Raw genomic sequence first — 27,460 nt, 5'->3', positions numbered from 1 at the left:
TGGCTGCGGTACAACATCAGGCATGGCATTGTTGCCTTGGTCTGCCACTGCTGCGGGAGACTTTCTGTTTATGTTCGGCATATGGCCTTGTGATGGTGGATTGTAATTCGCTTGTGCATTGAAATTACTCCTGTTGCTTTGAAAATTTCTTTTAAATTGTTTTTTTTTGTTTTCGTTATCGTACTCGTTACCTCTGGGTATGTAACTTTACTGTTGTGTGTTTAGATCACGTTTCACTGATTGGTTTATGTAACTATATTGTTGTTGTACCTGATTTTCTGTTGTTCTATTCGGTACAGGTCTTTCCTCGTCGGTTAAGTCAATAGAATCAAGCACTGACAGAGTATTCAGTGTAGTGCTCTGGCGTTGTGACTAATTTTTCTCTAATGTGCGATGGTAAACTACTTTTCAAAATTTTTGGTACGTCTACCTGTAATATTAGGTTCGTGCGGTACCGTAGCGTGTCTCGTTCAGGTATTTTTCAAAGTATCCGCCTAGACAACCGTATTTGCCATTAAATAGTACGGGGTCGAAAACCGCACGTCTGAGTCTTTCTGGTATTGCCTCAGCCCAGTATTTGTCTAGGAAAGCTCATTCAAATTGTATATAAGTGCTGCAACGTTCGACCACTTCAGTTGTCCATAAAAGAGCGTCACTGCGTATTTCCCATGACAAATCTGATTTGCTGTGCTTCCGTCCAGTTGCGTGGAAAAATATGAAGAAAAGCTGAGCCAAGTTAAAGGCAACAGCACATGTGCTGTGCTGGTGGTTAGATTACGCTCCAGAGCATCCAACAAACTTTCTTCCCTAACACCCGAAAGCACCGATTGTGGCTGCCCTCACTAGCTCTGCCTCATCTTAATGACCCGTAGTCGAACAAATTTCAGTGCGGACTTGCAAACAAACTATGTTGCACTTGATGTCTGTCTGGGAATCATTCTGAATAAATATGTCCAGTAGCTCATCCATTGTATATTCCACACAATAAATGCATCTCTGCCACCTGACCGTTCATATACTGTTCCATGATACTCATATGCTGGCTAGTGCTCTATTGACAAAATGGTCACCTGCCCATCCTGTACTCTTGTGTACAGCACCACCTAGTGGTATACAATGACATTTGTGTCCACAAAATTCTCAAGACTTACAATGTGCCCCATTTCTCTTAGAAGTTTGTCACAACATTTGTTTTTTGGAATCCTGTATACCAACCTATTTATCTCTGAGTCCTACACTACTGATAGTTTTTATTGCCCCTAAATAAAAAGTAATACAAGCAATTGGGATTTGTATGAATGCATGATCTTGTGGCAATATCCATTAATAAAATATTCTTGGGTTTCAAGCCACGTCAAGTGATTACCTGCCCACAAGCTTTTGGCAGAGGCATTCTCTGCTATTTCCAAGTGGTTCACTGTCACGTAGATGCCGCTGCATTGCTTGTATGGCTGCACCATCACTAGTGACATCACTGGTGCTCTGTCCTGCCCCATATATGTAATGCTTTGGTTGCGTGACCTCTGTGCCCACTTAAACTCCCAGTCAAGGGATCCCAGGCCATACTCAGTTGCAATCCTCATCTTTATCGATGGTGTTTCCTGTATTCTCATCTCTGTTGCATCATTTATTATAATATTCCGGAAGCCATTGGTCTGCTTAATAATAGATGTCTCGTTGAACACAATTCAGTGTCCATTTTCCAGAACATGTTCTGGTACAGACTATGTTCAGGATAGCAGAAACATCTCTCATGTTCTATGCAGCTCTGTTCAATAGTTTGAACTGTCTGATCGACATAAAACTACCCACATCCACATGCTGTTTTGAATATACCAGACGTATTGAGCCTTACATCATCATTCATAGGCTTCATTAGTTGCCTGATCTTTGCGGGGTGTCTGAAAAATATATCGATTTTATTGAGCCACAAATGGTAAAAATACAATCTTTTTCATGTCTTCTTCAAAGGATTTCCAATTTGGTGTCTTTTGTGCGTGGCTTAGGTGAAACAACTGCTTGCAAAATTTATCTGTTGTGTAACCATTTTCCTTGAAACATTTATGTAAGTGGCTCAGTTCTCTTGGCAGGTTTTTGGTATATGAGATTGTTTCAGATTGATGTATCAAGGCCCTCAAAACAGACCTTTTCTGTGCTGGGTGGCAGTAGCTGATGGTATGCTAAACGCTGTTCCCAACACAGCTGTTAGGTTTATGGCAGGAGGACATTCAGGAACAGGAAGGAACTATCCTTCTCTACTTTTGTCATTAAATTTATGGATGTTGGTGATGTGTTCCAGAAACTCTTCCAGATGTGTTCCAGAAACTCTTCCAGCTTTTCATGTCCATGAGGCTATATGAAGAAGATATCGTTGATGTGGCAATAAAAGCAACTAGGCTTTGCTACTCCTTGGTGAAGGAGATATTATGCTTAACTGATGTGGCTTCCCTATTCACATGTGTACCCTTCACAGACTCTATAGACTTGCTGTCCTGGCTCTTTGATAGCATCATCATGGATTTATTTAAACATACCCTTGATGTCATCATATTTTTTACATGATGGAGAATATTTCAAACAGGGGGGGTTGTGATGGGGAACCCATTCGCTTCAGTTGTAGCCAACCTCTTTATAGAGCATTTTGAGGATATTGCCTTGGACCAGCTCCTGCAGAACCTAGTTGTTTTTATTGCTATGTTGATGATATCTTTGTCATATGGCCTCATGGACCCCAGAGATTGTGTCCTGACGCCCACAACAGAAGGTACAAATTGTTCGTTTCAGTTTCCAGGATATGGCTGAGGACTCTTTTTCTGAAAGACACATCTTTCCAGATGAATTGACATTTCATCCATCGGATTAAGTAAATCACCATAATGTAAGGATTTGGAGGCCACAAAATCTTGTCGCCATTGTCAAACTTGAAAAAGACTCATTGAAACTGATGTGTTTATGGACCTTTCTGTATTTGCAGAGGGAACTGTGACTATGCCCTCTGTCATTTTCACTTTGAGGTGTGGAATTATCTTAAAAGTACCATCCCACAATGTTGAATTAGAAGAGGTGGACAACAAGGTCGTGTTAATTGTTTTTGGCCTCGGAGACCTCACACCTTGCAATTTTTTTTTTTTTTTTGTGGTGGGGCATAAAAGACAGATTCTTTGTTCCATGTATGGCAGCTACACTTCAAGAGCTGGGAATCAAATTGGTGAAGCTGTAGATTTAATTAATAGAGACCTGTTGATTCATGTGTGGAATGAAATGAACTACCATTTGGATGATTCTGAAGCAACACAAGGTGTTCATCTTGACTGTATGGTATAGCATCCATGTGAGTATCTATGCATTACATGCACAATGTGTTTCTATCTTTCGTAGTTTGTAATAAACAATTGAAATCTGATGTTTCTTTTTCAGTCACCATGTAGTCTTGTCAGATACAACTGTTTTCACACTGGCAAAACTGTTACTCTTCTGCTGTAGTCTGTCAGTCACACAGTTATTTTATTCGAGATCTAAGTGGATCTGAACCTCTGAATTTGGGATCTACACACGTGGTTTACATGCTGATCACATGCTAGACTGTACAATCTTTTTATATTTCCCGTAGCATTCAGTAAGATCCACTGTTGTATAATATCTGTATTTTTACAAATGCATTTATTGTTTTTCTGTAGAGTTAGTATAGATGTATCATGTTTTATGGTTACCTGTTTTTCACACACTAACAAGGGTATTGTGAGTAATTTTCGAGCATGTCTTGATAATCTGCAAAAAATCTTTGTAAAATATCAATTTCTAATATTTCTTCCACATTAATAAATTATTGGAAACATTACTCATGGTGTTGATGTCATGGTTCTTCTCTTCCAGGTGGTGTTGGTGTTCATACTTAGTATTGCGTCACTTATCATTTACTTCATTGATGCGTCCAGGTAAGCATTTAGGACTACTAATTACTCATATTTCTAATGTTATTTCATTTTCTCTTTTATCTTGGTTCTTCTAGTCCTGTTTCTGATTTCTTTTTCTTTTATGTATAAGTGTTGTCCTAAATATAGTATTATCACTTGACTTTTAAGTGTGACTGTTCTATATTTTTGACTTCTCTGGTGCTGATTTATTTCACAAAGGAATTAAATACTTATTTGATTAATTTGTTCTCATTCATTATGTATAAAGGTACCCAAAATTAGATAATACTTCCCATTACTATTATTTAAACTTTCTGTAATTTTTGTTGCATTTCCTTTTCTGTTCTTATTTTTTGAATTAGCAATAAATGCCATTTAATCTGCAGTAAAACTATTAGGTACCCAAAATTAGTTAATATTTCCCATTACTATTATTTAAACTTTCTGTAGTTTTTGTTGCATTGCCTTTTCTGTTCTTATTTTTGGAATTAGCAATATACACCATTTAATCTGCAGTAAAACTATTAGGTTTGTGTCAGTCTTCTGGAAGGCTTTTAACATGTTTTCTCACACTTCTTAAGAAGTTAGTTTGTTCATGCTCTTTTTACCTCTTATGAACCAGAATAAAAAGTGACTTTTCCATATGTTCACAACCTGTACATCTTATACTTCCATTTCCATTAACCTCCACTGACAGTTTAAAATGAGAAAGAAAATTACTACAAAAGATAGAGATTGTATTGTGTTATTCATATGGTTGTCAGCCTTGCTCTAATTGTTACTTACATACTGGCTGGATACTCATCCCCACTCCATCACTTTGCCACTTACTGTTAAAAAATGTTGCGTGATAATGAGGTTGCGGACCCATCCATCATCTCTTCTATTGCATAGAAGTCAGCACTTGGGGAAGTATTACATATATTGTGTATAAATAACTTGTTACAAAATGTAAATCAGGAAGTCACCATCAATCTTGATGACAACAGTTACTTCTTCATAACAATCAAATGTGGAACTTAAAAAAGGAAGTCATTTGTTAAGTGGGGAATAAAAATTTAATGCACCTTTTATAAAGAAATCTATACATTAGAAATAGTGACCCATGCCAGCCTTTGTCAATTTTTCGGTATAAATAACTGAAAGATTAATGCCACTTTGAGAAATAAATAATAAATATTTAGGGCCTACTGTAGATAACTCTTACCTGTAAAAGTATAAATAACTGAAAGATTAATGCCTCTTTAAGAAATAAATAATAAATATTTAGGGGCTACTGTAGATAAAACTCTTACCTGTAAAAGTGGGGGAGGGGGCATAGGGGAGTCCTGTAGGTACCATGTGCTAGAAAATTGTATAGATTTTTATGACTCATGCAAGCCACAAAATTTTGTTATTCAAAAAGCTCTGAGTGCAATGTACTGAATACTCATATTCCCACATCTGTTCAGTTCAGGTGTATGCCTAACTTGGGTAGCAAAAGCAGTATTAGGACTTGAATTAAGAGCAATGCAGTGTGCTGCTAACATCCGAACCATCAGATGTCAGACACTGAGGTTTGCACCAAATGTCGTATGTTGATTTAGTTCCTACTATGTGCTGTCGTCCAGCAGAATGACAATAAACATTAATTAAAAGTAACACCAGCACTATGGAGCACAGGAAAAGTGTATCTGTGAGCAATTATTATTTGTGGCCGCCATGGGTGAGTTGGTAGAGTGTAGGATCATAATGCCAAGGGTCCTGGGTTGAAATCCCAATGATAACATTTTTTTACTGTATTATTTACGAAAGTATTATATGGGGCAACATGTTTATGACATGTAAAAGGGCTTCTCGGATTTAACATCAATGTCCTCATGGCAGATACTTTCGCTTTGTTTTTTTTGAAAGTAGCAAACCTATAGAGTGCATTTGTATAGAGGGGTGTGGTGTTCTGTCAGACATGTCTGACAGAACAGACATCACTCATGATGAAGCAGCTAGTGCATTTGTAGTTTCACGGAATAAACATAAACAATAGATGGAGTGGAATTGTTAGTTTGTGATGAAGTGTGGATTAGTTGATGTATTTGATATCGTCGCCAGAAGGGTCCTCAAGCAATGTAAATGATAAAATACTTCAGAAGGAGAAAAGAACAGTATTTTACTCAAGAAATGAGAAAATCAGAATGCTCAAATATTGGCTTAACATCAAAAAGCAGCTGAAGCCAATCCTAACATTTTGCATCGCATGATGTCTGCGATGAAAAAGAGATTTTGCACTTGACATCCTGCATGGTGTATGTTGTATGAATGGAAATGGCAGTGGCAAAATTGAAAGTTAATGTCTGTGATGTAGATGTATAAGCATATTACAATGCATGTGATGGAAACCTTCAAACACAGTCGTCAGGAAGGTTGATGTGTTCACAGTGTAGACATCAAATTGTGGGTGAAAATAAAAGCCAAGCAGTTCAATTTCCCAAGATTTTATGCCAGTTACAGTTGGGTCTTGCACTGGAAGCATAAAAATGATACTGTGAGCTGTAAAATCAAATCTTTTGTTAAAGTGAAAATGTACCGCAACAGAAACAACATCCAGAAAACAGCAGAGAACTGGCAACTCATGCACTCATGACAGCCTGCACAGACGGAAATATGTACAATGCTGATGAAAGTGGATGCAACATGGAGATGTCAGTGGCTGCACTCTTGCAATTGGAGATTCTAAAGGTATTGTAGGGATTGTACACTCCATTCATGCAACAACCCACTTGTACACAGTTTTTCCATTGCTTGGTGGGCAAACTTGCTTCAAAGCTGTTGGTCATCCTTAAAGAGTCTCATTCTTTGTGTACTCACACACATCAGTACATGGTCCCAGCGCAAAATTTAATCTTCTATTCTCATTTCTTCAGCAAAATGACTAAAGAACTGTCCAGGACATTTCTGTAAGAAGCGGTAGTGGAACAAATCAGTAGAGAGAGACTTCTGCTAATACTGGATTCTCGCAGGCCCCACAAAGACATTAGTGCCCTTCATGATGTGCTTGTACAAAATAACCTACCAGGAGACAAAATCACAATTCACATTATTCCAGCAAACACAACCTCCATTTGTCAATCCCTTGATCCTCATTTCTTCAGAATTTGCAAGCATTGATTCATAAAATGTCAAATGCTGCTCAAGATTCTTAGGAAGAGATTAGTCTGCAACCATGGAATAATTTTTTAAGTTGCAGTCCCTCCTGTACAGTCAGTTGTGTCCTCCACATTTCTATAATTCTCATTGTCACAGATGGATAATAGCTAAACTCATTGATGAATCCAGACCCCTTGAAACTTGTGTATGAACAAATATGCAGCCATTATTGTGAAGTTTTTGTTGCTGAATGAATGATACTTTGTGTGTGTGTGTGTATTGGGGGGGATCATGTTTTCATTGATTTGTGAACATAATTTACTTATTATTAATCTTATTATTTTGTTTACTATTATTATTGTTAGTTTTATTATATGTATTATTATTGTTACTACTACTACGACTACTACTACTATTACTGTTACTTCCAGATGTTTCATGCCGTGATTTCTTGATTTTTCTGTTCCGATTGTATATTCTGTGAAACTAGAATTATAAGTTTCAAAAAAACAAAGTGAAAGCAAACTGCCAAGAAGACATTGCTGTAAACTCCACACAACCCTTTTAATTGTCATAAACATGTTGTCCCATATAACAATTTTCCTGCATAATACAGTAAAAACAATTGTTATCATTGGGATTTGAACTTAGTACCCTTGGTAGGGCAAACCAACCCTATCAGTTCACACATGAAAGTCATAGGTAATAACTGCTCATAGATATGATTTCATGTACTTTGTAGTTCTGGTGTTCATTTTAATTAATGTTTACTCCCATTCTGATGGATGACAACACATAGTATGAACTAAATCAATATGTCATCACAAATACACCATCTGATTTAATAAAAAAAAAGTTGAAACACCCAGAGGACATGATTGAGTGTCAACATGACCTCATGTAAATGATCAGTGTTGAAATTCTCTGTGACTGGTAGAACAGCCACCAGAGTGCAGTACTGTTGTTCCTGTTTAGTGTTGTTATAAGGCCTGGTAAGGTATATAAGGGATATGATGTGTCAGATGTTGCTTGACCACTGTGAAGGATATGTAGATGGTGCATATTTCTGTAAGACTGTGTCATCAGCACAAGACAGTTTGAAAGGGCCACATTGTGGATTTCTGTTTTGCTAGGTGATGGATTCGTGCAGTATCCAGATTTGTGGAACATTTGTATGTGAAAGTGGCATGATGTTTGACTACATGGAAACATGAAGGCAGATACACTCTTTGTCAGGGTTCTGGTTGACCTCACCTGACTACCATATAATAACAATGTATTGTACGCCAAGCACATCAAACTGTTCTTATCTCTGCATGCAATCAGAAAAAATGCAATAGACATCCATCAACATACTACATCACACAGCGTAGGTTGGAGACTGGCATCAGCCAGGTTAGGGAATTACTGTCCTAAGGGTAGGCTGCTATGATCACTGCAACACAAATGGTTGCGTTTGGAGTGGTACCCTGACTGGAATGTACGGACTGCTGATGTATGGTGTCACATTGTTTTTGAAAATGAATCATGGTTCTGCACTTGCCCAAATGATTATTGTCAGTGAGTCTGGTGGTGACATGGGGAGAGGTCCTATTCTTTCAATCTTTTGGAGGGACACATTGGTGTTACTTGTGGCATTATAATGTGGAGAGCCATTGGATATGACTTCAGGTCATGGCTGGTAGTGGTTGAAGGATCTCTGGCAATAAGTCACAGACATCTTTGTCCGTTTCTTACTTCTCATGTGACATTGTTGTCATGCCATTTTTGTCAGGGGGTTTAATTTCGTGATAATGTGAACAGTACCATTTCTTTTATGTTGAATTCAAGTTTCCGACCAGCACTGATGCTCCTGCTCATACTTATCACTTGTATTCACAGCAAAATATAATGTTACCTAACAGTGCCATCGTACCCTTCATTTTAATCAGTTTCAATCTCTAGCTTGTCAAAAGCCTTGCAAAATATAATTGTATACACAGTTCTATAAAAGCATGTGATTTTTTGCAAAAATAATATTTTTGAATTGACTGATGTAAGAGTTATCCAGCTGTTCACGAATATTCTGTAAATGTTATGCTCTAGCTGTGCTGCCGTGATGAGGAGCACTCACGTTTCTTAACATTCTGTTATAGCTGTCTGAGATTGTCAATGCCTGTTAGTGGCAAGGTTGCACTCACACCTAGTACTCTTTTGCAGACAATAAACACATAACATGTTACAGTTTTTAGTGATATTTTATTTATTTATTTATTTCTTACACCATGGATCCAACTGTGACAATTTCACATGGATGTAGTGTGTGTCAATTTTTACATTGTCAATGACAAGTACTTGTACACTATGTTTACAGGTAAAGAATATAAAGTTACTTAACCACTACAATGATCCATAACACAATATAATGGAATGAAAATCCTTAGACCTACAGATTACAGGTATAAAACAAAGTAAATTAAACCTGAAAAGGTCATATAACCCAGACTGTTAAATATAAGCAGTTAACACTAAAAGAGTTACATATGTGACAAGAATGTTCAGCTTAATGTTCAATTTATATGATAATACATCTTATTTTAAGGCCGTTTCTCACTGTGTTTCATAAACTCTTCCAAACTGTAAAATGACATGGCTAAAAGAAATTGCTTCAGAAGCTCTTTAAATGTAGATTTGTTGGCAATTTCACATTTGATTTCTGGAGGAAGAGCATTAAATATCTTTATACCAGAGGACTGTACACCCTTCTGCACAATCTTCAAATTTTTACCTTCAGTGTGGAAATCATGTTTCCTCCTTGTGTTATACTGATGGTAGTCACTGTTACATTTGTATAAATCAGTGTTTTTACTTGTGAAACACATAAGTGTGTATATATATTGAGAAGTAGTTGTAAGAATTCCCAGATTCCGGAATAGGCTTCTGCAGCTGCATCTAGGATCTACACCAGACATCACTCTTACAACACGCTTCTGAGCAATGAATATTTTCTTTGCAAGAGGTTGATTTCCCCAGAAAATAATTCCATATGCCATCAAAGAATGGAAGTAACCATAGTATGCAGCTTTTTTAATGCTTAAGTTTGCACTGTCAGAGATGATTCGCATTGCAAAAACTGAAGAGCTGAGTCTCTTGTAAAGATCTAAAATGTGATGGGACCAGTTTACTCTACAGTCAATCTTCACGCCTAGAAACTTTGTTACTTCCACTCTTTCTATGACCTGTGTGGCATATTTAACAGTCATTTCTTCCTCAGTTTTGGCAGTTGGGGTGAACTGAATATAATTAGTCTTACTAAGGTTAAGTGAAAGACTATTTGCAGTAAACCATTTCATTAAATCTATAAGAATAGTATTAACAGACTCTTGAACATTTTCACATTTAAGACCATTAACCATTATGTTAGTATCATCTGTAAAGATGGTAAAATTGCACTGAATCATTGAAGAATAAGGTAAATCATTTATAAATAACAGGAACAGTAAAGGACCAAGAATAGAGCCCTGTGGAACTCCACAATTTATGTCTCTCCATTCCGATGAAATCATTCCACCACACAAATTGTCTGACTTATCTAAGACTACTTTCTGTTTCCTCTCTGTCAGGTATGACTGAAGCCAGTTATTTGCTACACCACTTATTCCTAGATGGTCTGCCTTCAGTAACAGTATTTGGTGGTTCACAGTGTCAAAGGCTTTACATAAATCACAAAATAACCCTGTTGTCACCATTTTCTCATTTAGAGATTCCAAAACCTTATCTATAAAAGCATATATTGCTTGTTCAGTTGACAGACCTTTCCGGAAACCAAACTGATGTTTGCTGAGAATATTGAATTTATGTAGGTGTTCTAAAATTCTAGAATACATGAGCTTTTCTAGTACCTTTGAAAACACAGTCAGGAGAGATATTGGTCTGAAATTTTTAACATCAGTTTTCTCCCCTTTCTTAAAGAGAGGCTTCACGATAGCATACTTTAGTCTATCAGGAACAATTCCTTACTGCAAAGAGGCATTGAAAATATGACACAGTATATTGCTTACAGAAGTACAACACTGCTTTAACAATTTGCTAGAAATATTGTCTACTCCGCAGGAGTTCTTAGTTTTCATGGAGGCAATTGTTCTTTCAATTTCTGATACTGTAACAGGTCTAATATGCATTTGGATGATTTTGTTAGGGAAAGCATTTCGCAAAAAGGTCAGGGCATCATTCACAGAACCCTTGCAGCCTATTTGCTCAGACACTGACAGGAAGTGTTTATTAAAGATTTCAGCTATGATCTCAGGATTTTGCACAAGATTCCCTTCATGTTTGATTATGAAGTTTTCTACAGCTCTTTTTTTATTGTTCCCTGTCTCCTTGTTAACTATTTGCCAGACAGTCTTCATTTTATTATTGGAGTTATCAATTTCTTTTACATAATACAGTGCTTTTGATGTCTGAATAACTTTCTTTAGGATTTTACAATACATGTTATAATGGCTGATTAATTCTCTGTCCCTTGACCCTCTGGTTGCAACATAAAGTTCTCTCTTATATTTACATGACACTCGAATACCCTTTGTGATCCATGGCTTCTTTAAGGACGAGGAAATATTGTTCCTAACAAACTTTTTAGGAAAAGCTTCTTCAAAGTGGGATAGGAATTCATTTATGAATATGTTGAACTTTGTATCAACATCATCTACTCTGCGAACTGAATTCCAATCTTCATGCTGCAGCTTATGGTTAAAAAATTCCAGGGTCTCTTTGTTCATAAGTCTGATTGCCTTCCAGGATGGGACTGCTTTCTTGACAGGTCTGTATTCGTGTAGAGTGAGGAGCTGTCCATCATGGTCTGATATGCCATTTACTATTGCAGTGACAGTGAAGTTCTGGTATAAATTTACATCTAAAAATATATTGTCTATCAGAGATTGACAGCCAGGTGTGATCCTAGTAGGAAAGTCAACCACTGATGTAAGATTGTAGGAACTCAGCAAATTCTGGAGCTCTACTTCACAAGCACAGATCCAATCTGCTTTACAATAAATATTCATTCTGAATATTTGTATAGTTTTCAATTTTATCCGCAGTCTTTTGAACGAACTTTATATTCAGCATTTCACTTCTAAGGTACTTTATACAGTACTTATCTTCAAGCATAAGAGAAGCACTTTATTTTCACACATCAGTTGTGCAGTGTGTAGAGCGTCACAAGAAAATAACTCGTATGCTCACACCTGGACCAGGAAACATGAAACTTCTCATGCGACACACATACATACAGAAAGGAAATCTCGTCACAGTAGTAATATCTTAACTGCAACAAATAAGTGATAATTCTTTTTCATCGTAGCTGACTAGATGGTATTTGTTACTTTAACTTAATGGAAATTTCAAGTATTAACTCACATTTGCAGTGACATTTGTCATAAAAATGTCGATAACATACATAGAAAATAACAAAAGAAAATAATAAACTTGGAACTAAAAATGAGAGAGTGAAATACAATAATATTAATAATAAGTATATAATATAAGAAATTACTTCCCAATGCATCTTAGTGGTATCAACTTGTAACATAACAATAAAAGAACTGTAAAGTATTCACATATGAACAGTGTTGTCTGTTATTCCATTCATTACAATCAGTTACACCTCCACAATGCATTTAAGTGGGTCTCAGATAAAAGAAGAGTCTGCCAAAAAAAGTACCGTTAAATTTCATCAGTGGTGATATTGAAAAAGTGGTTTGCAGAGTAGTGCACACTTGTTTTGATGGTGTATTGAAAATGTGTGTTGCAGAGTAATTCACACTTAAATGGTTTTTAAGAGTGTGCTTTCAACATAGTTTCTCTGCCTTTTATTCAATGAGTGGGCGCTGCTGCCCCTGTTAAATTCTTATTGTCAGCCACATATCTCACAAACAAGTTGATGAATCATATCAGCGTAAAAATTCCCAGCCCATTAAATTTAGCTCCCGTGAACTTAATGAATTAGCACTATGTATGGTAATATCAGGTCATTTCTAACAAGGGAACCTCCCCTTCGCACCCCCCTCAGATTTAGTTATAAGTTGGCACTGTGGATAGGCCTTGAAAAACTGAACATAGATCAATCAAGAAAACAGGAAGAAGTTGTGTGGAACTATGAAAAGAATAAGCATAATATACAAACTGAGTAATCCATGCGCAAGACAGGCAACATCTAGGATAATGTGAGCTCAGGAGCGCCGTGGTCCAGTGGTTAGCGTGAGCAGCTGCGGAACGAGAGGTCCTTGGTTCAAGTCTTCTCTCGAGTGAAAAGTTTAATTTTATATTTTGAGACAATTATTATCTGTCCGTCCGTCCATCCGATGAAAGGTAACTGCGCCATAGTATGGGGACGCCACACCTAAACGGAAAAATTTGAAAACCTTAAAAACATGTTTTGACAGAGCACAGGGGAAACTGTGCGACTGTGAAATTGTTGCATTCATTTGATCCAGTTTACGTGACAAACTCTTATCTTTTCATCACATTTTGGGAGTGGCAACATCTAGGATAATGTGAGCTCAGGAGCGCCGTGGTCCAGTGGTTAGCGTGAGCAGCTGCGGAACGAGAGGTCCTTGGTTCAAGTCTTCTCTCGAGTGAAAAGTTTAATTTTATATTTTGAGACAATTATTATCTGTCCGTCCGTCCATCCGATGAAAGGTAACTGCGCCATAGTATGGGGACGCCACACCTAAACGGAAAAATTTGAAAACCTTAAAAACATGTTTTGACAGAGCACAGGGGAAACTGTGCGACTGTGAAATTGTTGCATTCATTTGATCCAGTTTATGTGACAAACTCTTATCTTTTCATCACATTTTGGGAGTGGTTATCACATCCACAAGAAAATCTAAATCAGGCAAGGTAGAAGAATCTTTTTCCCCTTTCGCTAAGGGTACAAATTAGGTGGGTCGACAACATATTCCTGCCATGTGACGCACATGGGGTCACCAGTGTTGTATAGAATATGTCAGACGTATTTTCCTGTGAAGGAATCGGTTTACTTATGACCTTGCGATCAAATGTTTTGGTTCCCATTGGAGAGGCATGTCCTTTCGTCTACTAATCGCATGGTTTTGCGGTGCGGTCGCAAAACACAAACACTAAACTTATTACAGTGAACAGACACGTCAATGAACGAACGGACAGATCATAACTTTGCGAAAATAAAAAAAAAGTTAACTTCTCACTCTAAGGAAGACTTGAACCAAGGACCTCTCATTCCACAGCTGCTTACGCTAACCACAGGACCACGGCGCTCCTGAGCTCACATTGTCCTTGATTTTGCTTATCTTGTGCATGGACTACTCAGTTTGTATATTTTGCTTAGTTTTTTCATAGTTCCACACAACTTCTTCCTGTTTTCTCGATTGATCTGTGTTCAGTTTTTCAAGACCTATCCACTGTGCCAACTTATAATTAAATCTGAGGGGGGTGCGATGGGGAGGTTCCGTTGTAAGCTAAAAATAATATTTCTGCCTTCTGTTACATTTTCTGTGTGCTTTGTTTCTATTTTCATCTATTTGTTTCTTTCATGTATACCTCAAATCTGTGACTAGTTAATTTATGAGAGACAACTGTTAATATTCGGAAATATGAATCTTGGCTTGTACCCCATTATCACTTTGTTATCTTTCCCAGAACTTTGTCTTTCTCCTAATTGAGAATTTATAGGAGTAGTGTCATCACTGATTTTAAAAATACCTTGGTTGATGTTTTCTTTATTGTCCAGTGAATGAACTGATAGGTACTTGGAACTGTTTTATACAGCTGAGATAACACTCATGAAGAGAAATTTCAGTTAATGCATGTTTGTTGCTACCAAACACTTTTGTAATGTTTAGTCTGCGAATAAGAAATTTTGTTATAATCACAATGTAGGTCAGCAATGTTAAATGTAAGATTTTCACTTTATCACTACTTAGGTAATCTGACTTCATTGAATGAGCTTTACTTATGCATTCTTCAACAAAAACTGTTTACAATTGAATGTACATTACTGTGGCTTAGGGCTTATGTAGGAAGGCTTTACAAAAAGTTAAAAACAGGGCAACTAGGCTTATTAAGATAACATAAAATACAAGATTTGTAAGCAATACTTTTATACCTCTATTGATGAAGGTAATTCATTTAATTATTGAGTATGTATGCATAAAATGGCATTAATATGAGGGTACATTTTCTGGATCAGATTTATAGGCATACATTTTTTCTCTTGCGTTGTCTAATGAAAACCACCAGTAAAATTCTAGAATTTTCTAGTAAAAAAATTTACATTTTTAATATAGAAAAATAGGGCTGTAGGATAACACTATAGTAATTTTCTAATGTGTACATTCCAAAATTTGACCAACTATGCAGCAACATTTTTGAGTAGTAATATTTCCTAAGTTACAGTATTTAGGAAGAAGACAAAATGCTCCCTATTTAGAAGAGAATGAAGCCTTTCAATGAGATATGTCAGTCCTAAAGAAAGCAAATATTAAAAGGGTCTGATTTTTTTAAGTGCATGCATTTGTTCTGAATCTTAAAATGTGATCATTTCCTTGAATAAAAAGATCTTGCATAAAAGACTTGTGCAGTTGTCATCAAACACATGTATATTCTACTTTGAACAGTAAGCCTTTGAAAGGTACAACTGAAAAATAATTTTGATGTTTGATGTACAGGAACTAATGTAAAGTATGTAGAAGAAAGGAAAAAAACAGTAGTCTTTTCTTAGGAACTTTACCAAAACAAATGGAGCTATTCCATTTTTCTCTATTACAGTGAGTTCTCCTCTGTCTTGCACCTCAACATTTCAATCTTCCTGTTTCCTTTCTTCAGCATTTTCTTGATTATAGAGTTCTATAGAAATTGAGAAAACCAGAGATTGAAATGATTTTTCCTCTGCAAAGCTGTGAAGCAGTGTATATGTCTTTGCATCTGGGAAGGTGACAATCCTCTTCACTTTTAAATATTGCTAATATTCATATTTGATTTCATTTTCATCTAAATTAATGAACTTTTGAAAACATAAAATAGTTGGCTGGAGAAAAATCTACTCACCAGGTGATGGCAGGAGAAAATATATACAGAGATTAAAGAAATGCATGAGCTTTTGGTGACAGTGGTTCCCTCTTCTGGCAAAATTGTTAAAGGGAAAGGACGATGGATGAAGGAAAAGGACTGGTGAAGTTTAGGAAATGGGAGAGTTCGGAAAAGTCACCCATAATCGTGGGTCAGAGATGATGTACAGGATGGGATGAGATGGAAAGACTAATTGTCGGGGACTGCACCATACAACACTTGAAAACCTGAGAGCTTAAAGGTGGAAGATAGGGTGATAAGCAAGAGAGAAACTACTGATAAAACATTTTACAAGAGTTAATAATAGCAGAAAGCTAAGTTTATTGTATGTGGTAGAGGTGGCAGGGGTGGTGGGTCACAAAATAAAATACATGAAAAACTAAAAGGAAGCAAAGAAAGGAATAGTTACTGAGAAGAAATTGTGAGACCAAAGAAATTAACGTGAATTAAGGCCAGGCGGATGGTAAGAACCAAGGACATGTTGTAATGCCAATTCCCACTAGCGGAGTTCTGAGAAATTGGTGTCAGGGGAAGAATCCAGATGGCACATATGGTAAAACATGTATGGTCGTCACAGCTGTCGGCCTGCTTAGCAACAGGTTATTGTGTGTTGATAATAAACACTCTCTATCTCTATCCATCCATCCTAACTGATAACTTTGTGGTAGTCATACCAGTGTAAAAGATGTAACAGATGGTACACAACACTTGTCATTTCACATGTGGGTCTTCTTTGGATAGTATATATTTAGCCACTTGCAAGGGTGGTATAGGTGGTAAGAGTGTATATAGAAGGACCATAGGGTCTGAACTGGATACTGTGGATGTTGAGGGAGAGGGGTGCTGAAAAGCTATTCTAGGTGTGCTGAATAAAATGTCGGGCAGATTGGGCCTCATCTCAGGGCATGATTTTAGTATTTTGTCTTGACATTTTGTCCACCACACCCAGAATAGCTTTTCGCCCCCCTCCCTCCCCCAACCTCCACAGTATCCTGGTCAGAACCAATGGTCCTTCTACTGCTAGTACCACCTATACAAGCCCTGTAATTGGCAAAAAATATACTATCCAACCGAGACCCACCTGTGAAATGACACTTGTGTATCACCTGTTACGTAAATGTTATTCAGCCTTCTACAGCAACATGATTACCACTAAGTTATCAGTTAGGATGAATGGATGCAGATAGATGGTGTGTTCTGTAAACACACTGCATCCTGTTGCATGACATTTGTGACCACCGTGCCTGTTTCACAACATGTGCCATCTGGATTTTTCCCCCAGACTCTAGTTTCTCAGAACTCTGCAGGTGGGCTCGAATCTAAGCCGCACTTTTCTCCGGTTTTTGTAATCCAAAAAACCGCCTGCGGCTTAGAATCGAGTGCAAAGCAAGCGGAAGTTCTGAAAAATTTTGGTAGGTTCCGCCACAACTAACTTGTGCCGTCGCATATACGTAGCGCTACACAGGCATGCTTTGTAGGCACAAAGATAAATACTGGCGCCAAAACCTCTGCGTCATTAAATAATTTTTTTAAAAAAAGCTTGAAGACGAGTCTTTTTTTTCTCCGCCCCGAGTTTCGACCACTGCATTTTCATACATTATCAAATGAAGTAAATACAAATTCCGTATTATTCATCTTCGAATGTAGCAGAATTTCAATGTACTACGAAAATCCGACTGGCAAGACTGGGATGTTTGTCAATACGACCAACTCTACGTTCTGAATTTTTTTCGTACCTGTGAGAAGAGATGGTTGCTAATAGGAACCTGATGAAATGTGAATCACATACAGTATTCTCTTCACCATAAGAATAATACGAATATAAAAATTTTGCCATGTATTCTTTCGTGTTTGCTGCTATCTCATTTAAATCCTTTTTGCGTAATAAACTACGAAACTAGAGTGAGACAACAGCAAACGCGGAAGAATATACGAATCGTGTCATGTTTACATTCGTATTATTCTTATGCCTAATAGTGAGAGAGTCAGAAATGAAGCACGGCAACTGACTAGATTTTTAAATCTAATATGACTCAAATTTCTGTGCAGAATTTGATGTGCTAAAGAAGCTGCCCCAAAGATTTTCAAACGGAGAAAAATTTTCGCCTAACTCTCGTTCAGAACATGTTCTATCATACGTAGACTACTATTTGGTTCTTGTTGATCATTATCAAAGAAAGCAGCAGTGTAAGTAACAACAAATAGCAGTCTCTTGCCATTGTTTCGTTAATGAGACGAGTCCTCTCTTTTTTTAAATTGTAAGCGGCGGTAGCGAGCACAAAAGCAAGCCATGCCGCGAGCGGCGACAGGCCGTAAACACGCACTATCAGAATACGACAAACAATGCATGACACAGTATAGTAATGCATTTCCAGCCCAAAGTGACGTAAACACCTATAACAAAGAAAACGGCACTTATCAGATAAAAGCAAAATCAGCAATCGAGTCAAACCAGACGAAGCACGTGAAAAAGGAAGGGTACCCGTATAAATACCGACGGAGCGCCTGACGCATAGCAATGGCTACCTGGTAAAGCTTAACTGCTAAGCTTACGCCTCGAACCAAACTACTGTAGCTTTATCGTCATTCACTGGACCTAAATTGTCTCTCATATTACAATGGACCAACTTTGTTTCGATTTGGAGATGCTGCCTAAAACTCTTCTCTCTCCTTGAATTTCGAGTCTCAAATCTCTGGTGCAGCTTAGATTCGGGATTTTTTTTTTTTCCTTTATTTCGAGCCTCATTTTTTTAGGTGCGGCGTAGATTCGAGTAAATACGGTACATTAACTTCTGTGGTCTTATCATTTCTGCTCAGTAACTATTCCATTCTTAACTCCACTTCAGTTTTCCATAGCTTTTATTTTCTGACTTGTCTCTTATCCCCTTCCCATCCCACCTCTATGACAAAAAACACACTTAGCCCTCCACTCTTATTAAATTATGCACAATGTTTTGTTAGGAATCTCTGTCTTGATTATTACCCTATCTACCATCTTTAAGCTCTGAGGTTTTCAAACCTTGTCCAATGCATTCATTAACAATCAGTCTTTCTTTCTCATTTCATCCATTATGTCTCCCATGGCCCGGGCTTCAGGGTGACTCATCCGAAGTCTCGCCATTTCCTAAACCTCAATAGCCCTTTCCCTTCATCACTCTTCATTCCCCTTCAACCTATCTGTCAGAAGAAGGAGCCACCAGCTCTGAAAGCTATTTTTTTAACTTTTGTATATGTTTTCTCCTGCTGCTGCTTGATGAGTATATTTTTTATCTGCCCAGTTGTATTTCACTTTTAATTGATTTATACTTTTCTCCACTTTTTAATTGCATTCGTATTAACATTTGGTCCACAGAAATGTTGAATCTTGTTAGTTTATCTTTACTGCCTAATAATTATATTTTATTTCTCTTATTTTTTTCTTCATATTACTATAGTTTTGTCCCCTCCGCCAACCAACCAACCAACCAGTCTTATTCCCATAGTGGTTTGGGAACACAGGTAATAATGATCCATATTTATGTACTTATGAGGGGTACTCATAGAATTTTAATTATTAAGAAAAAAAAGAACACAGTGCTATGTAATTTATTACACAGGCCAATCAAATTTTTTTTTTAAAAAAACCTTTTTTTTACTTTGCTAGCTGATCTTTATAGATTTTTATGAGCTGAATACAAATAGAGCCTCAGTTTTTTTTGCATCACCTATAGTTTTCAAGCAATATGCTTTTTACTGTATAGTATAAAAATCCTGTCTATACGTAAACAGGGAAATTAATGAAACGCTTTGTTTCAGCATAATCATGGTTTGTATATACAGTAAGCTACTTAAAACAATGATATGTGTTAATAGAGGTTTCACTTGTCAGCTGGAATTGGGTTCTATTTTCTTTCTCTTTTCCCTTTGAAGCTTCTTGTGGAGCTTTTTCTATGATAAGTCGCTTGCTGAACTTGTCGGTGAAGTGACCAACAATAGTCCCCCATCATGTTGGTGTTCCAGCGGCCTTGGTAGTGTTTTTCCATCATTTAATGCCCTGGTGAAAACGCTCTGCTTGCTTCTCACTATCATCTCCCATATTGTCTACGAAGTAATCACGATGACTGTTCAAAAAGTGAACTTTCAGGCTCATTAAACATCCTAAAGTTTAACTTCTTTAACATAGAAACATATTCTGGGTCTTTTACATGCCCTAAGAACATTGTAATGACTTGCTTGAATGATACCCATGCTCTTTTCTCATTTAAGGTTATTGTGGATTCAAACTTAACGTCAAACATCAATTTTCTAATTTCAGGTCCAACAAAGATGCCTTCTTTTAGTTTAGCTTCTGAAAGGTGTGGGAAATTTTGGTAGAGATACTTAAAACATGGTTCATCTTCAGGCAAAGCCTTTACAAACTGTTTCGTTAGGCCTAACTTAACATGTAGAGGTGGTAGGAATACGTTTTTTGGATCTACAAGGGTTTTGTGTAGAATGTTCTTCTCACCAGATTTTAAAGACTCTCTCACATGCCAGTTCTTTCTGCACAAGTGTTGATCCCTAGCCCCACTGTCCCATTCACAAAAGAAACATGGAAATTTGGCAAAGCCACCTTGGTGACCAAGGAGCATGCATGTTACTTTTACATCACCACATATCATCCAACCATGAGCATAACAGCCTATTTTATTTAGCACTATTTCTAGGTTTTCATAGCTTTCTTTCATATGTACAGAATGTCCAACAGGTATAGATGTATACGTTACCATTGTGTAATAACACAGCCTGTAAACTAGTTTTTGATGAATCAGTAAACACTAGAAATGTCTGGGCAGTACACTAAATAACCTTCTTGTCAAAAAAACTTGGGAAATTGCTGCTCTTTCTTTCTATACATGTATATGCTGGTTCCAACTGCCAATAAGTTCTTTTCTTTTAATCTAGAGCGAAGCAATTCAGCATTTTCTTTTGCTAAAGTCAAGATCCCTAACCAAATTGGTAAGCTTGGTCTGAGTAAACAGTTTGGGCTCTAGACTCTCTGTATTACAATGGAATTCATCATGTGGTTCATCTAAATCACACTGTACATCAGAAAATACTTTCGTTGGAACAGAATTTAATTCATCTGGTGGTTCAGGAACTGGCAAATCTACATCATTCCCTACTGCTTGGATGATGGATGGAAGGTTAGGATAGCATATTACCTTCTTGTTTTTCGAATTATGACCAGTAATATCAACACTGCAAAAGTAACAGTCATTGGAATGATTTCTTGGCTCCCTCCGTATCATAGGAACAGCAAATCTAAAGGCTTTTTTCTCCTTTTTGGACCTTTTTATCAGATCTTCAACATACATCTACATTTATACTCTGCAAGCCACCCAACGGTGTGAGACGGAGGGCACTTTATGTGCCACTGTCATTACCTCCCTTTCCTTCCAGTCACGTATGGTTCGCAGGAAGAACAACTGCCGGAAAGCCTCCGTCTGCGCTCGAATCTCTCTAATTTTACATTCGTGATCTCCTCGGGAGGTATATGTAGGGGGCAGCAATATATTCGATACCTCATCCAGAAACGCACCCTCTCGAAACCTGGACAGCTAGCTACACCACGTTGCAGAGCGCCTCTTTTGCAGAGTCTGCCACTTGAGTTTGCTAAACATCTCCATAACGCTATCGTGCTTACGAACTAACCCTGTGACGAAATGCGCTGCTCTTCTTTGCATCTTCTCTATCTCCTCTGTCAACCTGACCTGATATGGATCCCACACTGATGAGCATAGCCCTACTAACTTTCATATCGTTTAGCTTCTGTTTGTCTGAGAGGTTCTGACTGTGTTTAAACTTGGCGTGAAACTCTCTTTGCTTTCACAGTAGTTTATTAACTTTGTTGTTGAACCACGGCGGGTTTTTCCCATCCCTCACAACTTTACTCAGCATGTATCTGTCTAAAACGCATTTTACAATTGCCTTGAACTTTTTCCATAAACACTCAACATTGTCAGTGTCAGAACAGAAATTTTCGTTTTGATCTGTTAGGTAGTCTGAAATGTGCCTCCTATTACTCTTGCTGAACAGTTAAACCTTCCTCCCTTTTTTTATATTTCTATTTACTTCCATATTCAGGGATGCTGCAACGGCCTTGTGATCACTGATTCCCTATTCTGTGCTTAAGGGGTCGAAAAGTTCAGGTCTGTTTGTTATCAGTAGGTCCAAGATGTTATTTCCACGAGTCGGTTCTCTGTTTAATTGCTCGAGGTAATTTTCGGATAGTGCACTCAGTATAATGTCATTCGATGGTCTGTCCCTCCCCCCCGTCCTAAACATCTGAGTGTCCCAGTCTATATCTGGTAAATTGAAATCTCCACCTAAGACTATAACAGGCTGAGGAAATTTATGTTAAATGAATTCCAGATTTGTTCTGCCACTAATGCTGCTGAGTTAGGAGGTTGGGAAAAGGAGCCAATTATTAACTTAGCTTGGTTGTTGATTATAACCTCCACCCATAATAACTCACAGGAACTATCCACTTCTATTTCACTACAGGATAAACTACTACTAACAGCAATGAACACGCTACCACCGGTTGCATGCAATATATCCTTTCTAAACATCGTCTGTGCCTTTGTAAAAATTTTGGCAGAATTTATCTCTGGCTTTAGCCAGATTTCCGTACCTATAATGATTTCAGCTTCAGTGCTTTCTATCAGCGCTTGAAGTTGCGGTACGTTACCATCACAGCTTCGACAGTTTACAATTACAATACTGATTGCTGCTTGCTCCCCACATGTCCTGACTTTGCCCCGCACCCTTTGAGGCTGTTGCCCTTTCTGTACTTGCCCGAGGCCATCTAACCTAAAAAACCACCCAGGCCGTGCTACACAACCCCTGCTACCCGTGTAGCTGCCTGCTGTGTGTAGTTGACTCCTGACCTATCCAGTGGAACCTGAAACCCCACCACCCTATGGCGCAAGTTGAGGAATATGCAGCCTACACGGTCGCAGAACTGTCTCAGCCTCTGATTCAGACCCTCTACTCATCTCTGTACCAAAGGTCCTCAGTCAATCCCGTCGACGATGCTGCAGATGGTGAGCTCACACATAACACACTATCTGCGGTGGCCAAGTTTTATCTTGAACACCAAGTTTAGATCCAAAGTATGATAGATAAACCTTTTTCACAAAGTCTGTAATGTTTCTTTGGTGTTTTTTAATCACAAACTCACCACAGATATAACAAAAACTGTCAGCAGATTTTTTACAACCATGATTAGATGTTATATTGATCACGTATACAGGAAACGGTAAAGTGAGGTTAGTTGACAGTAAACAAAACACCATCTGTTAACAAAAATAGAATCTATCTTTCTTTGCCAGCAAACACTTTTCAGCAGTGCTACCAATGTCATCCACATTCATTACACATCCTTTTCAATTATTTTAACTATGTAAAAGCTGTTGAATTCTTTAAATAAATAAATTTAACTGTAAAATGTGAAGAAGTGTTGGGTGATACAGTTTTTTTAGTATTATATTTGGATTTCCCACCCTAAAAATCATCAGAATAAGGTATTTGCAGCAAAAAAGTTTTTCCATTGTTGGCCTGTGTTATTAATTCATTTGCATGTGCATGTCTGCCGTCCTGGTGCACACTGAAATCTCCGTGCTACAGTATCATAACACACTGCCAAACTGAAATTGCACAGCCTATTGATAAAATGGAGTATAATGTGGTTATTTGTTTTCTTCATGTGGAGGGAATGCCACTGCAAAAATCCATGATGAGTTGGTGGAAATTGTACAGCAATAATTGTCATATGACACTGTGGTTAGGTGGTGCAGATACTTTTAGTCAGATAAGTCTGAACGATGAAAAACAAAGTGCAAGTCACATCTGTGAAGAATCTGGAACCACCAAAGATGTGGATGACCCGATGCTCAGTGATGGGAGTGTCACAATCAAGGTGATAGTGTAAAAGTGACAATCATTCATGAATCAGTTTTTAATAGGTTATATGATATTTTGAACATGACAAATGTCACCCACCATACACAAATGCTCACAATCATTCGGAAGGCTCACCGATCAAAAGTGGCAGCAGAAATGTTGCAGCTGTGTCTGGCCAATCTTAATCCGCATAACCACAGTGGACAAGTACTGGGTGTATCACTGTGACCACAAGATGATAACGTGAAAGCAATAGTGGAAAAATATGGATTCACCACTGCTGAAAAAGTTGAAGACCAAACTGTGCAGCACAAGATCCTTACCAGGTGGGATTGTCAGAGGACATGTTCAAAGAAGGGTAGGTCATTTTGTATTAATGAAAAATGAAGGAGATAGTCTCATTGACATGATACATGAGTTGGGGGGCAATCATTAAAACAAAGACTTTTTCCACTGTGGTGAAACCTTATCATGAAATTTGAGTCACCAACTTTCTTCTCGGAATGGGATACATTTAGTTGATTCATACATACATAAGAAAAAATGATCATCATAATAAAATAAAAGAAACTGGTGCTTGCATGGAAAGATTTAAGGTTTTGTTTTTCCTGTGTGCTCTTTGAGAATGGAGCGGTAGAAAAATAGCCTGAAAGTAGTCCGATGAACCATCTGCCAAGAACTTAAGTGTGAATTGTAGATACCCTGTCTGAGGTTTGAATCGTCCCTTAAGCGAGTGTGTTGTTCTTAATGTAAGTTAAACTAACTTAAAGTTGGATGAAGTAGTGTGTAAGCTTAAGGACCTATGACATCAGCAGTTTTGTCCTATAGGAACTTACCACCAAAGTTAATGAATTGTAGAGTATTAACAGAATCTTCCATCGGTTCTTGATAGAACAACGTTATAATAATAATTTATTATTTGAATTGTAGAGTATTCATGCTGGTATAGACGCTGATTAACTGCCATGGTGTGGTGCAACAAATTATTTTCTTAAGGGGCAAACTGTCACAGGAGCATAGTGCTGAAATCTCCTAATGAGGGTATGGAAAGCTGTCACTGGAAGCTGTCATAGGAAGCTGTCAAATGTGAACATTTGTGTTTCCCATCAATGCCCAAGCTCATCTTCCGTTGGACACAGTCATACATGATGCATCTTAGAGTATGAAATTTTGTCTCCCTCCCCCATCTCCATATTCTCCTAACATGGCACCAACTGACTTATTCCTCTTTCCTTGGATGAAGAAACTGCTGCATGGCAGACAGCTCCAGAAAGATGACTAGGATTTTTGAGATGGTACGTTTCCTGAACGTCTGAGATTCAGTCGGCTACTATGAAGGTATCTGTTAAGTCATCCATAATGGGAAATAATGCCATGAAAAGAATAGATGGTTATTCACTGTGAAGATGAGATGTTGCGTCGCAGACAGGTACAACAAAAAGACTATTACAAATTGAGCTTTTGCTCAAATCCTTCCTCAGAAAGGCAAGGAAGACACACACATTCATACAAGCAAACACATGACTGCTATCTTTTCATAATTTTGTTGATGTTCCCACCCAACTTTCCATTGTTGGGAACGTCACATTGAATGGGGAGATGTAGAGAGGTATTAACACCATTACCAAGTTTCATGGCACAATTTGATTTTTCGATATGGCAGATAAAACTTTGAGTACTCCTTGGGTGTTTATTGTAGGTAACACAGTAAAACTGAATCTTCCTTCTTTTTCTCTTTATTGCACAAATAAAATATTTTATATAAATTTATTAATGTTTTGGTTTAACAATTTACATAACAGTTTGCAGTCATTCTGTAGAATTTCTGTATCAGTGTAATTATAATATGAAATATTTTGATGATTTGTACATTTTTATGCAACTGTGGTTGTTTATGACATGATTGTTGCTTACAAAAGAATCCTAAATACTTGATGAAGCATTTATTGCTATCTAATGTTGTTTAATTCATTCTGTTGCAGTGAAGTGGTGGAAAGATGCCAAAAATGGAGCAACAATATTACACAGCAAATAGATTTAGCGTTCAATATATTTTTTATGGTGTACTTTTTTATACGAGTAAGTATTAGTTTACCATAGATTAAACATGTAATTATCTAGTTGTATTTAAATGTTTTGCTGTTGAGTTGGGTTAGTGCAAATGTTAGTTACATACATTATATGCCCCATTCATTGCTTTACACACATGATATGTAGTATACAGTTTTAAACATGCCATAATACAGAGTTTTCATTTTATAGCAATAATAGTATTACCACTTAATATAACAACCTACAAATTCACCCTCCTGCAACTATTTAAAATGGAATCCTATGGTGATCCTACTAACTTTTATGTGGATTAAAATTCTGGAAGTTGAGTGCCAGGGAGGTACTTTCTAACAAAGATAATAATCATAGTTACTTGTGGGCACCTACAGTTATGTGGTATCTTTCTGGGAGATCCCAGCCTTGTTAAAGAAGACAATATTGCACAACTGAATATGATATCTGAGGATTAACACATGAGCAAATAGATCAAAGTTGTTTCCGTATAGGTTACTAGTAATAGCGAATCTCATGAAAACATTACCCAGACCATAAATCATCTCCTCACCACCATCTAGTGATCTGTCAGCAGGTTTTACCATGTGTGTTCTACGACATTTATCTGTAGTACAGTCATGTCCATCTGTTGTATAAAGTGGAAAATTTGACTCATGGAAGAAGGGTACCCATCATAAATGATCTATAGTTCAGGTTTGGTACAGTCAAGGAAATTCAAGTCTTCCAATGTTTCACTGTTATCTATAAGTGGGATATGTCCATCTGCTTGTTGTCCTCCTCCCCAGACTCGTGGTATTCTGGGATAGCCACTCTCATTAGAACCTAGAAACGATGCTTGTGAGCTGTTACAGAAAATCACACTGGGAAACTTTCTGCTATTTGTGAGAAATTGAGTCATTGTTGAGTTACCTGTCAGAGAAGCAGAAACAGTTGATAGTTTGTGGAGATTTCATAACAGAGCCCTTTAAAACATTCAGACAGAAAAAAGTAGGGTGAAAATTTTTTTCGTCTCTTAAAATCTGATTTCAGTAGTTTATTTTGCAATTTATGTACAGCAAGATACCAAGACTCTTATCGATAATATTTTCATAGAGCAGTGTTTACTCCATTGTTACTGCACTTTCTGATTGTGATGAACATCATTTTTCTCTGGAAAAATTAATTGTCATCAGGTAAATATTAAGCTGACAATAGAAGATAAATAGCTGCTAACTGAGGAAGCATAGTATTGATCAGTTTAGGTATAGTTTTACGAAAGTTTATTATTAATGCAATGTAAAGATTAAGTTCTAAGAGCGGTTTCTTTTTTATTATGTGTGACTTGACTCATTCTATGTTCCTAAAGA

The 27,460-nt window shown here is 37.4% G+C and overlaps 1 protein-coding gene across 7 annotated transcripts in view; it reads left to right on the top strand.

Annotated features, from left to right (window-relative positions):
• The window catches only part of LOC126336369 (calcium-activated potassium channel slowpoke), a 1,528,406-nt gene that overhangs the window by 717,126 nt on the left and 783,820 nt on the right, over nucleotides 1-27,460 (top strand). For 5 of the 7 annotated variants that reach the window (XM_049999994.1, XM_050000012.1, XM_050000004.1 and 2 more), the window contains exons 2-3: nucleotides 3,874-3,935; nucleotides 26,030-26,126. In XM_049999994.1, coding sequence (XP_049855951.1) covers nucleotides 3,874-3,935; nucleotides 26,030-26,126 — 159 coding nt within the window. Of the gene's footprint in view, nucleotides 1-27; nucleotides 198-2,784; nucleotides 3,332-3,873; nucleotides 3,936-26,029; nucleotides 26,127-27,460 lie in introns of those variants that run through there. The other 2 variants (XM_050000034.1, XM_050000023.1) reach the window with 2 other exon arrangements.

The sequence above is a fragment of the Schistocerca gregaria genome, chromosome 1, assembly GCF_023897955.1.
Source record: "Schistocerca gregaria isolate iqSchGreg1 chromosome 1, iqSchGreg1.2, whole genome shotgun sequence".
NCBI classification, from domain to species: Eukaryota; Metazoa; Arthropoda; class Insecta; order Orthoptera; family Acrididae; genus Schistocerca; species Schistocerca gregaria.
The sequence above is the reverse complement of the archived record's forward strand: the minus strand, read 5'-3'. Positions and strand labels throughout refer to the sequence as shown.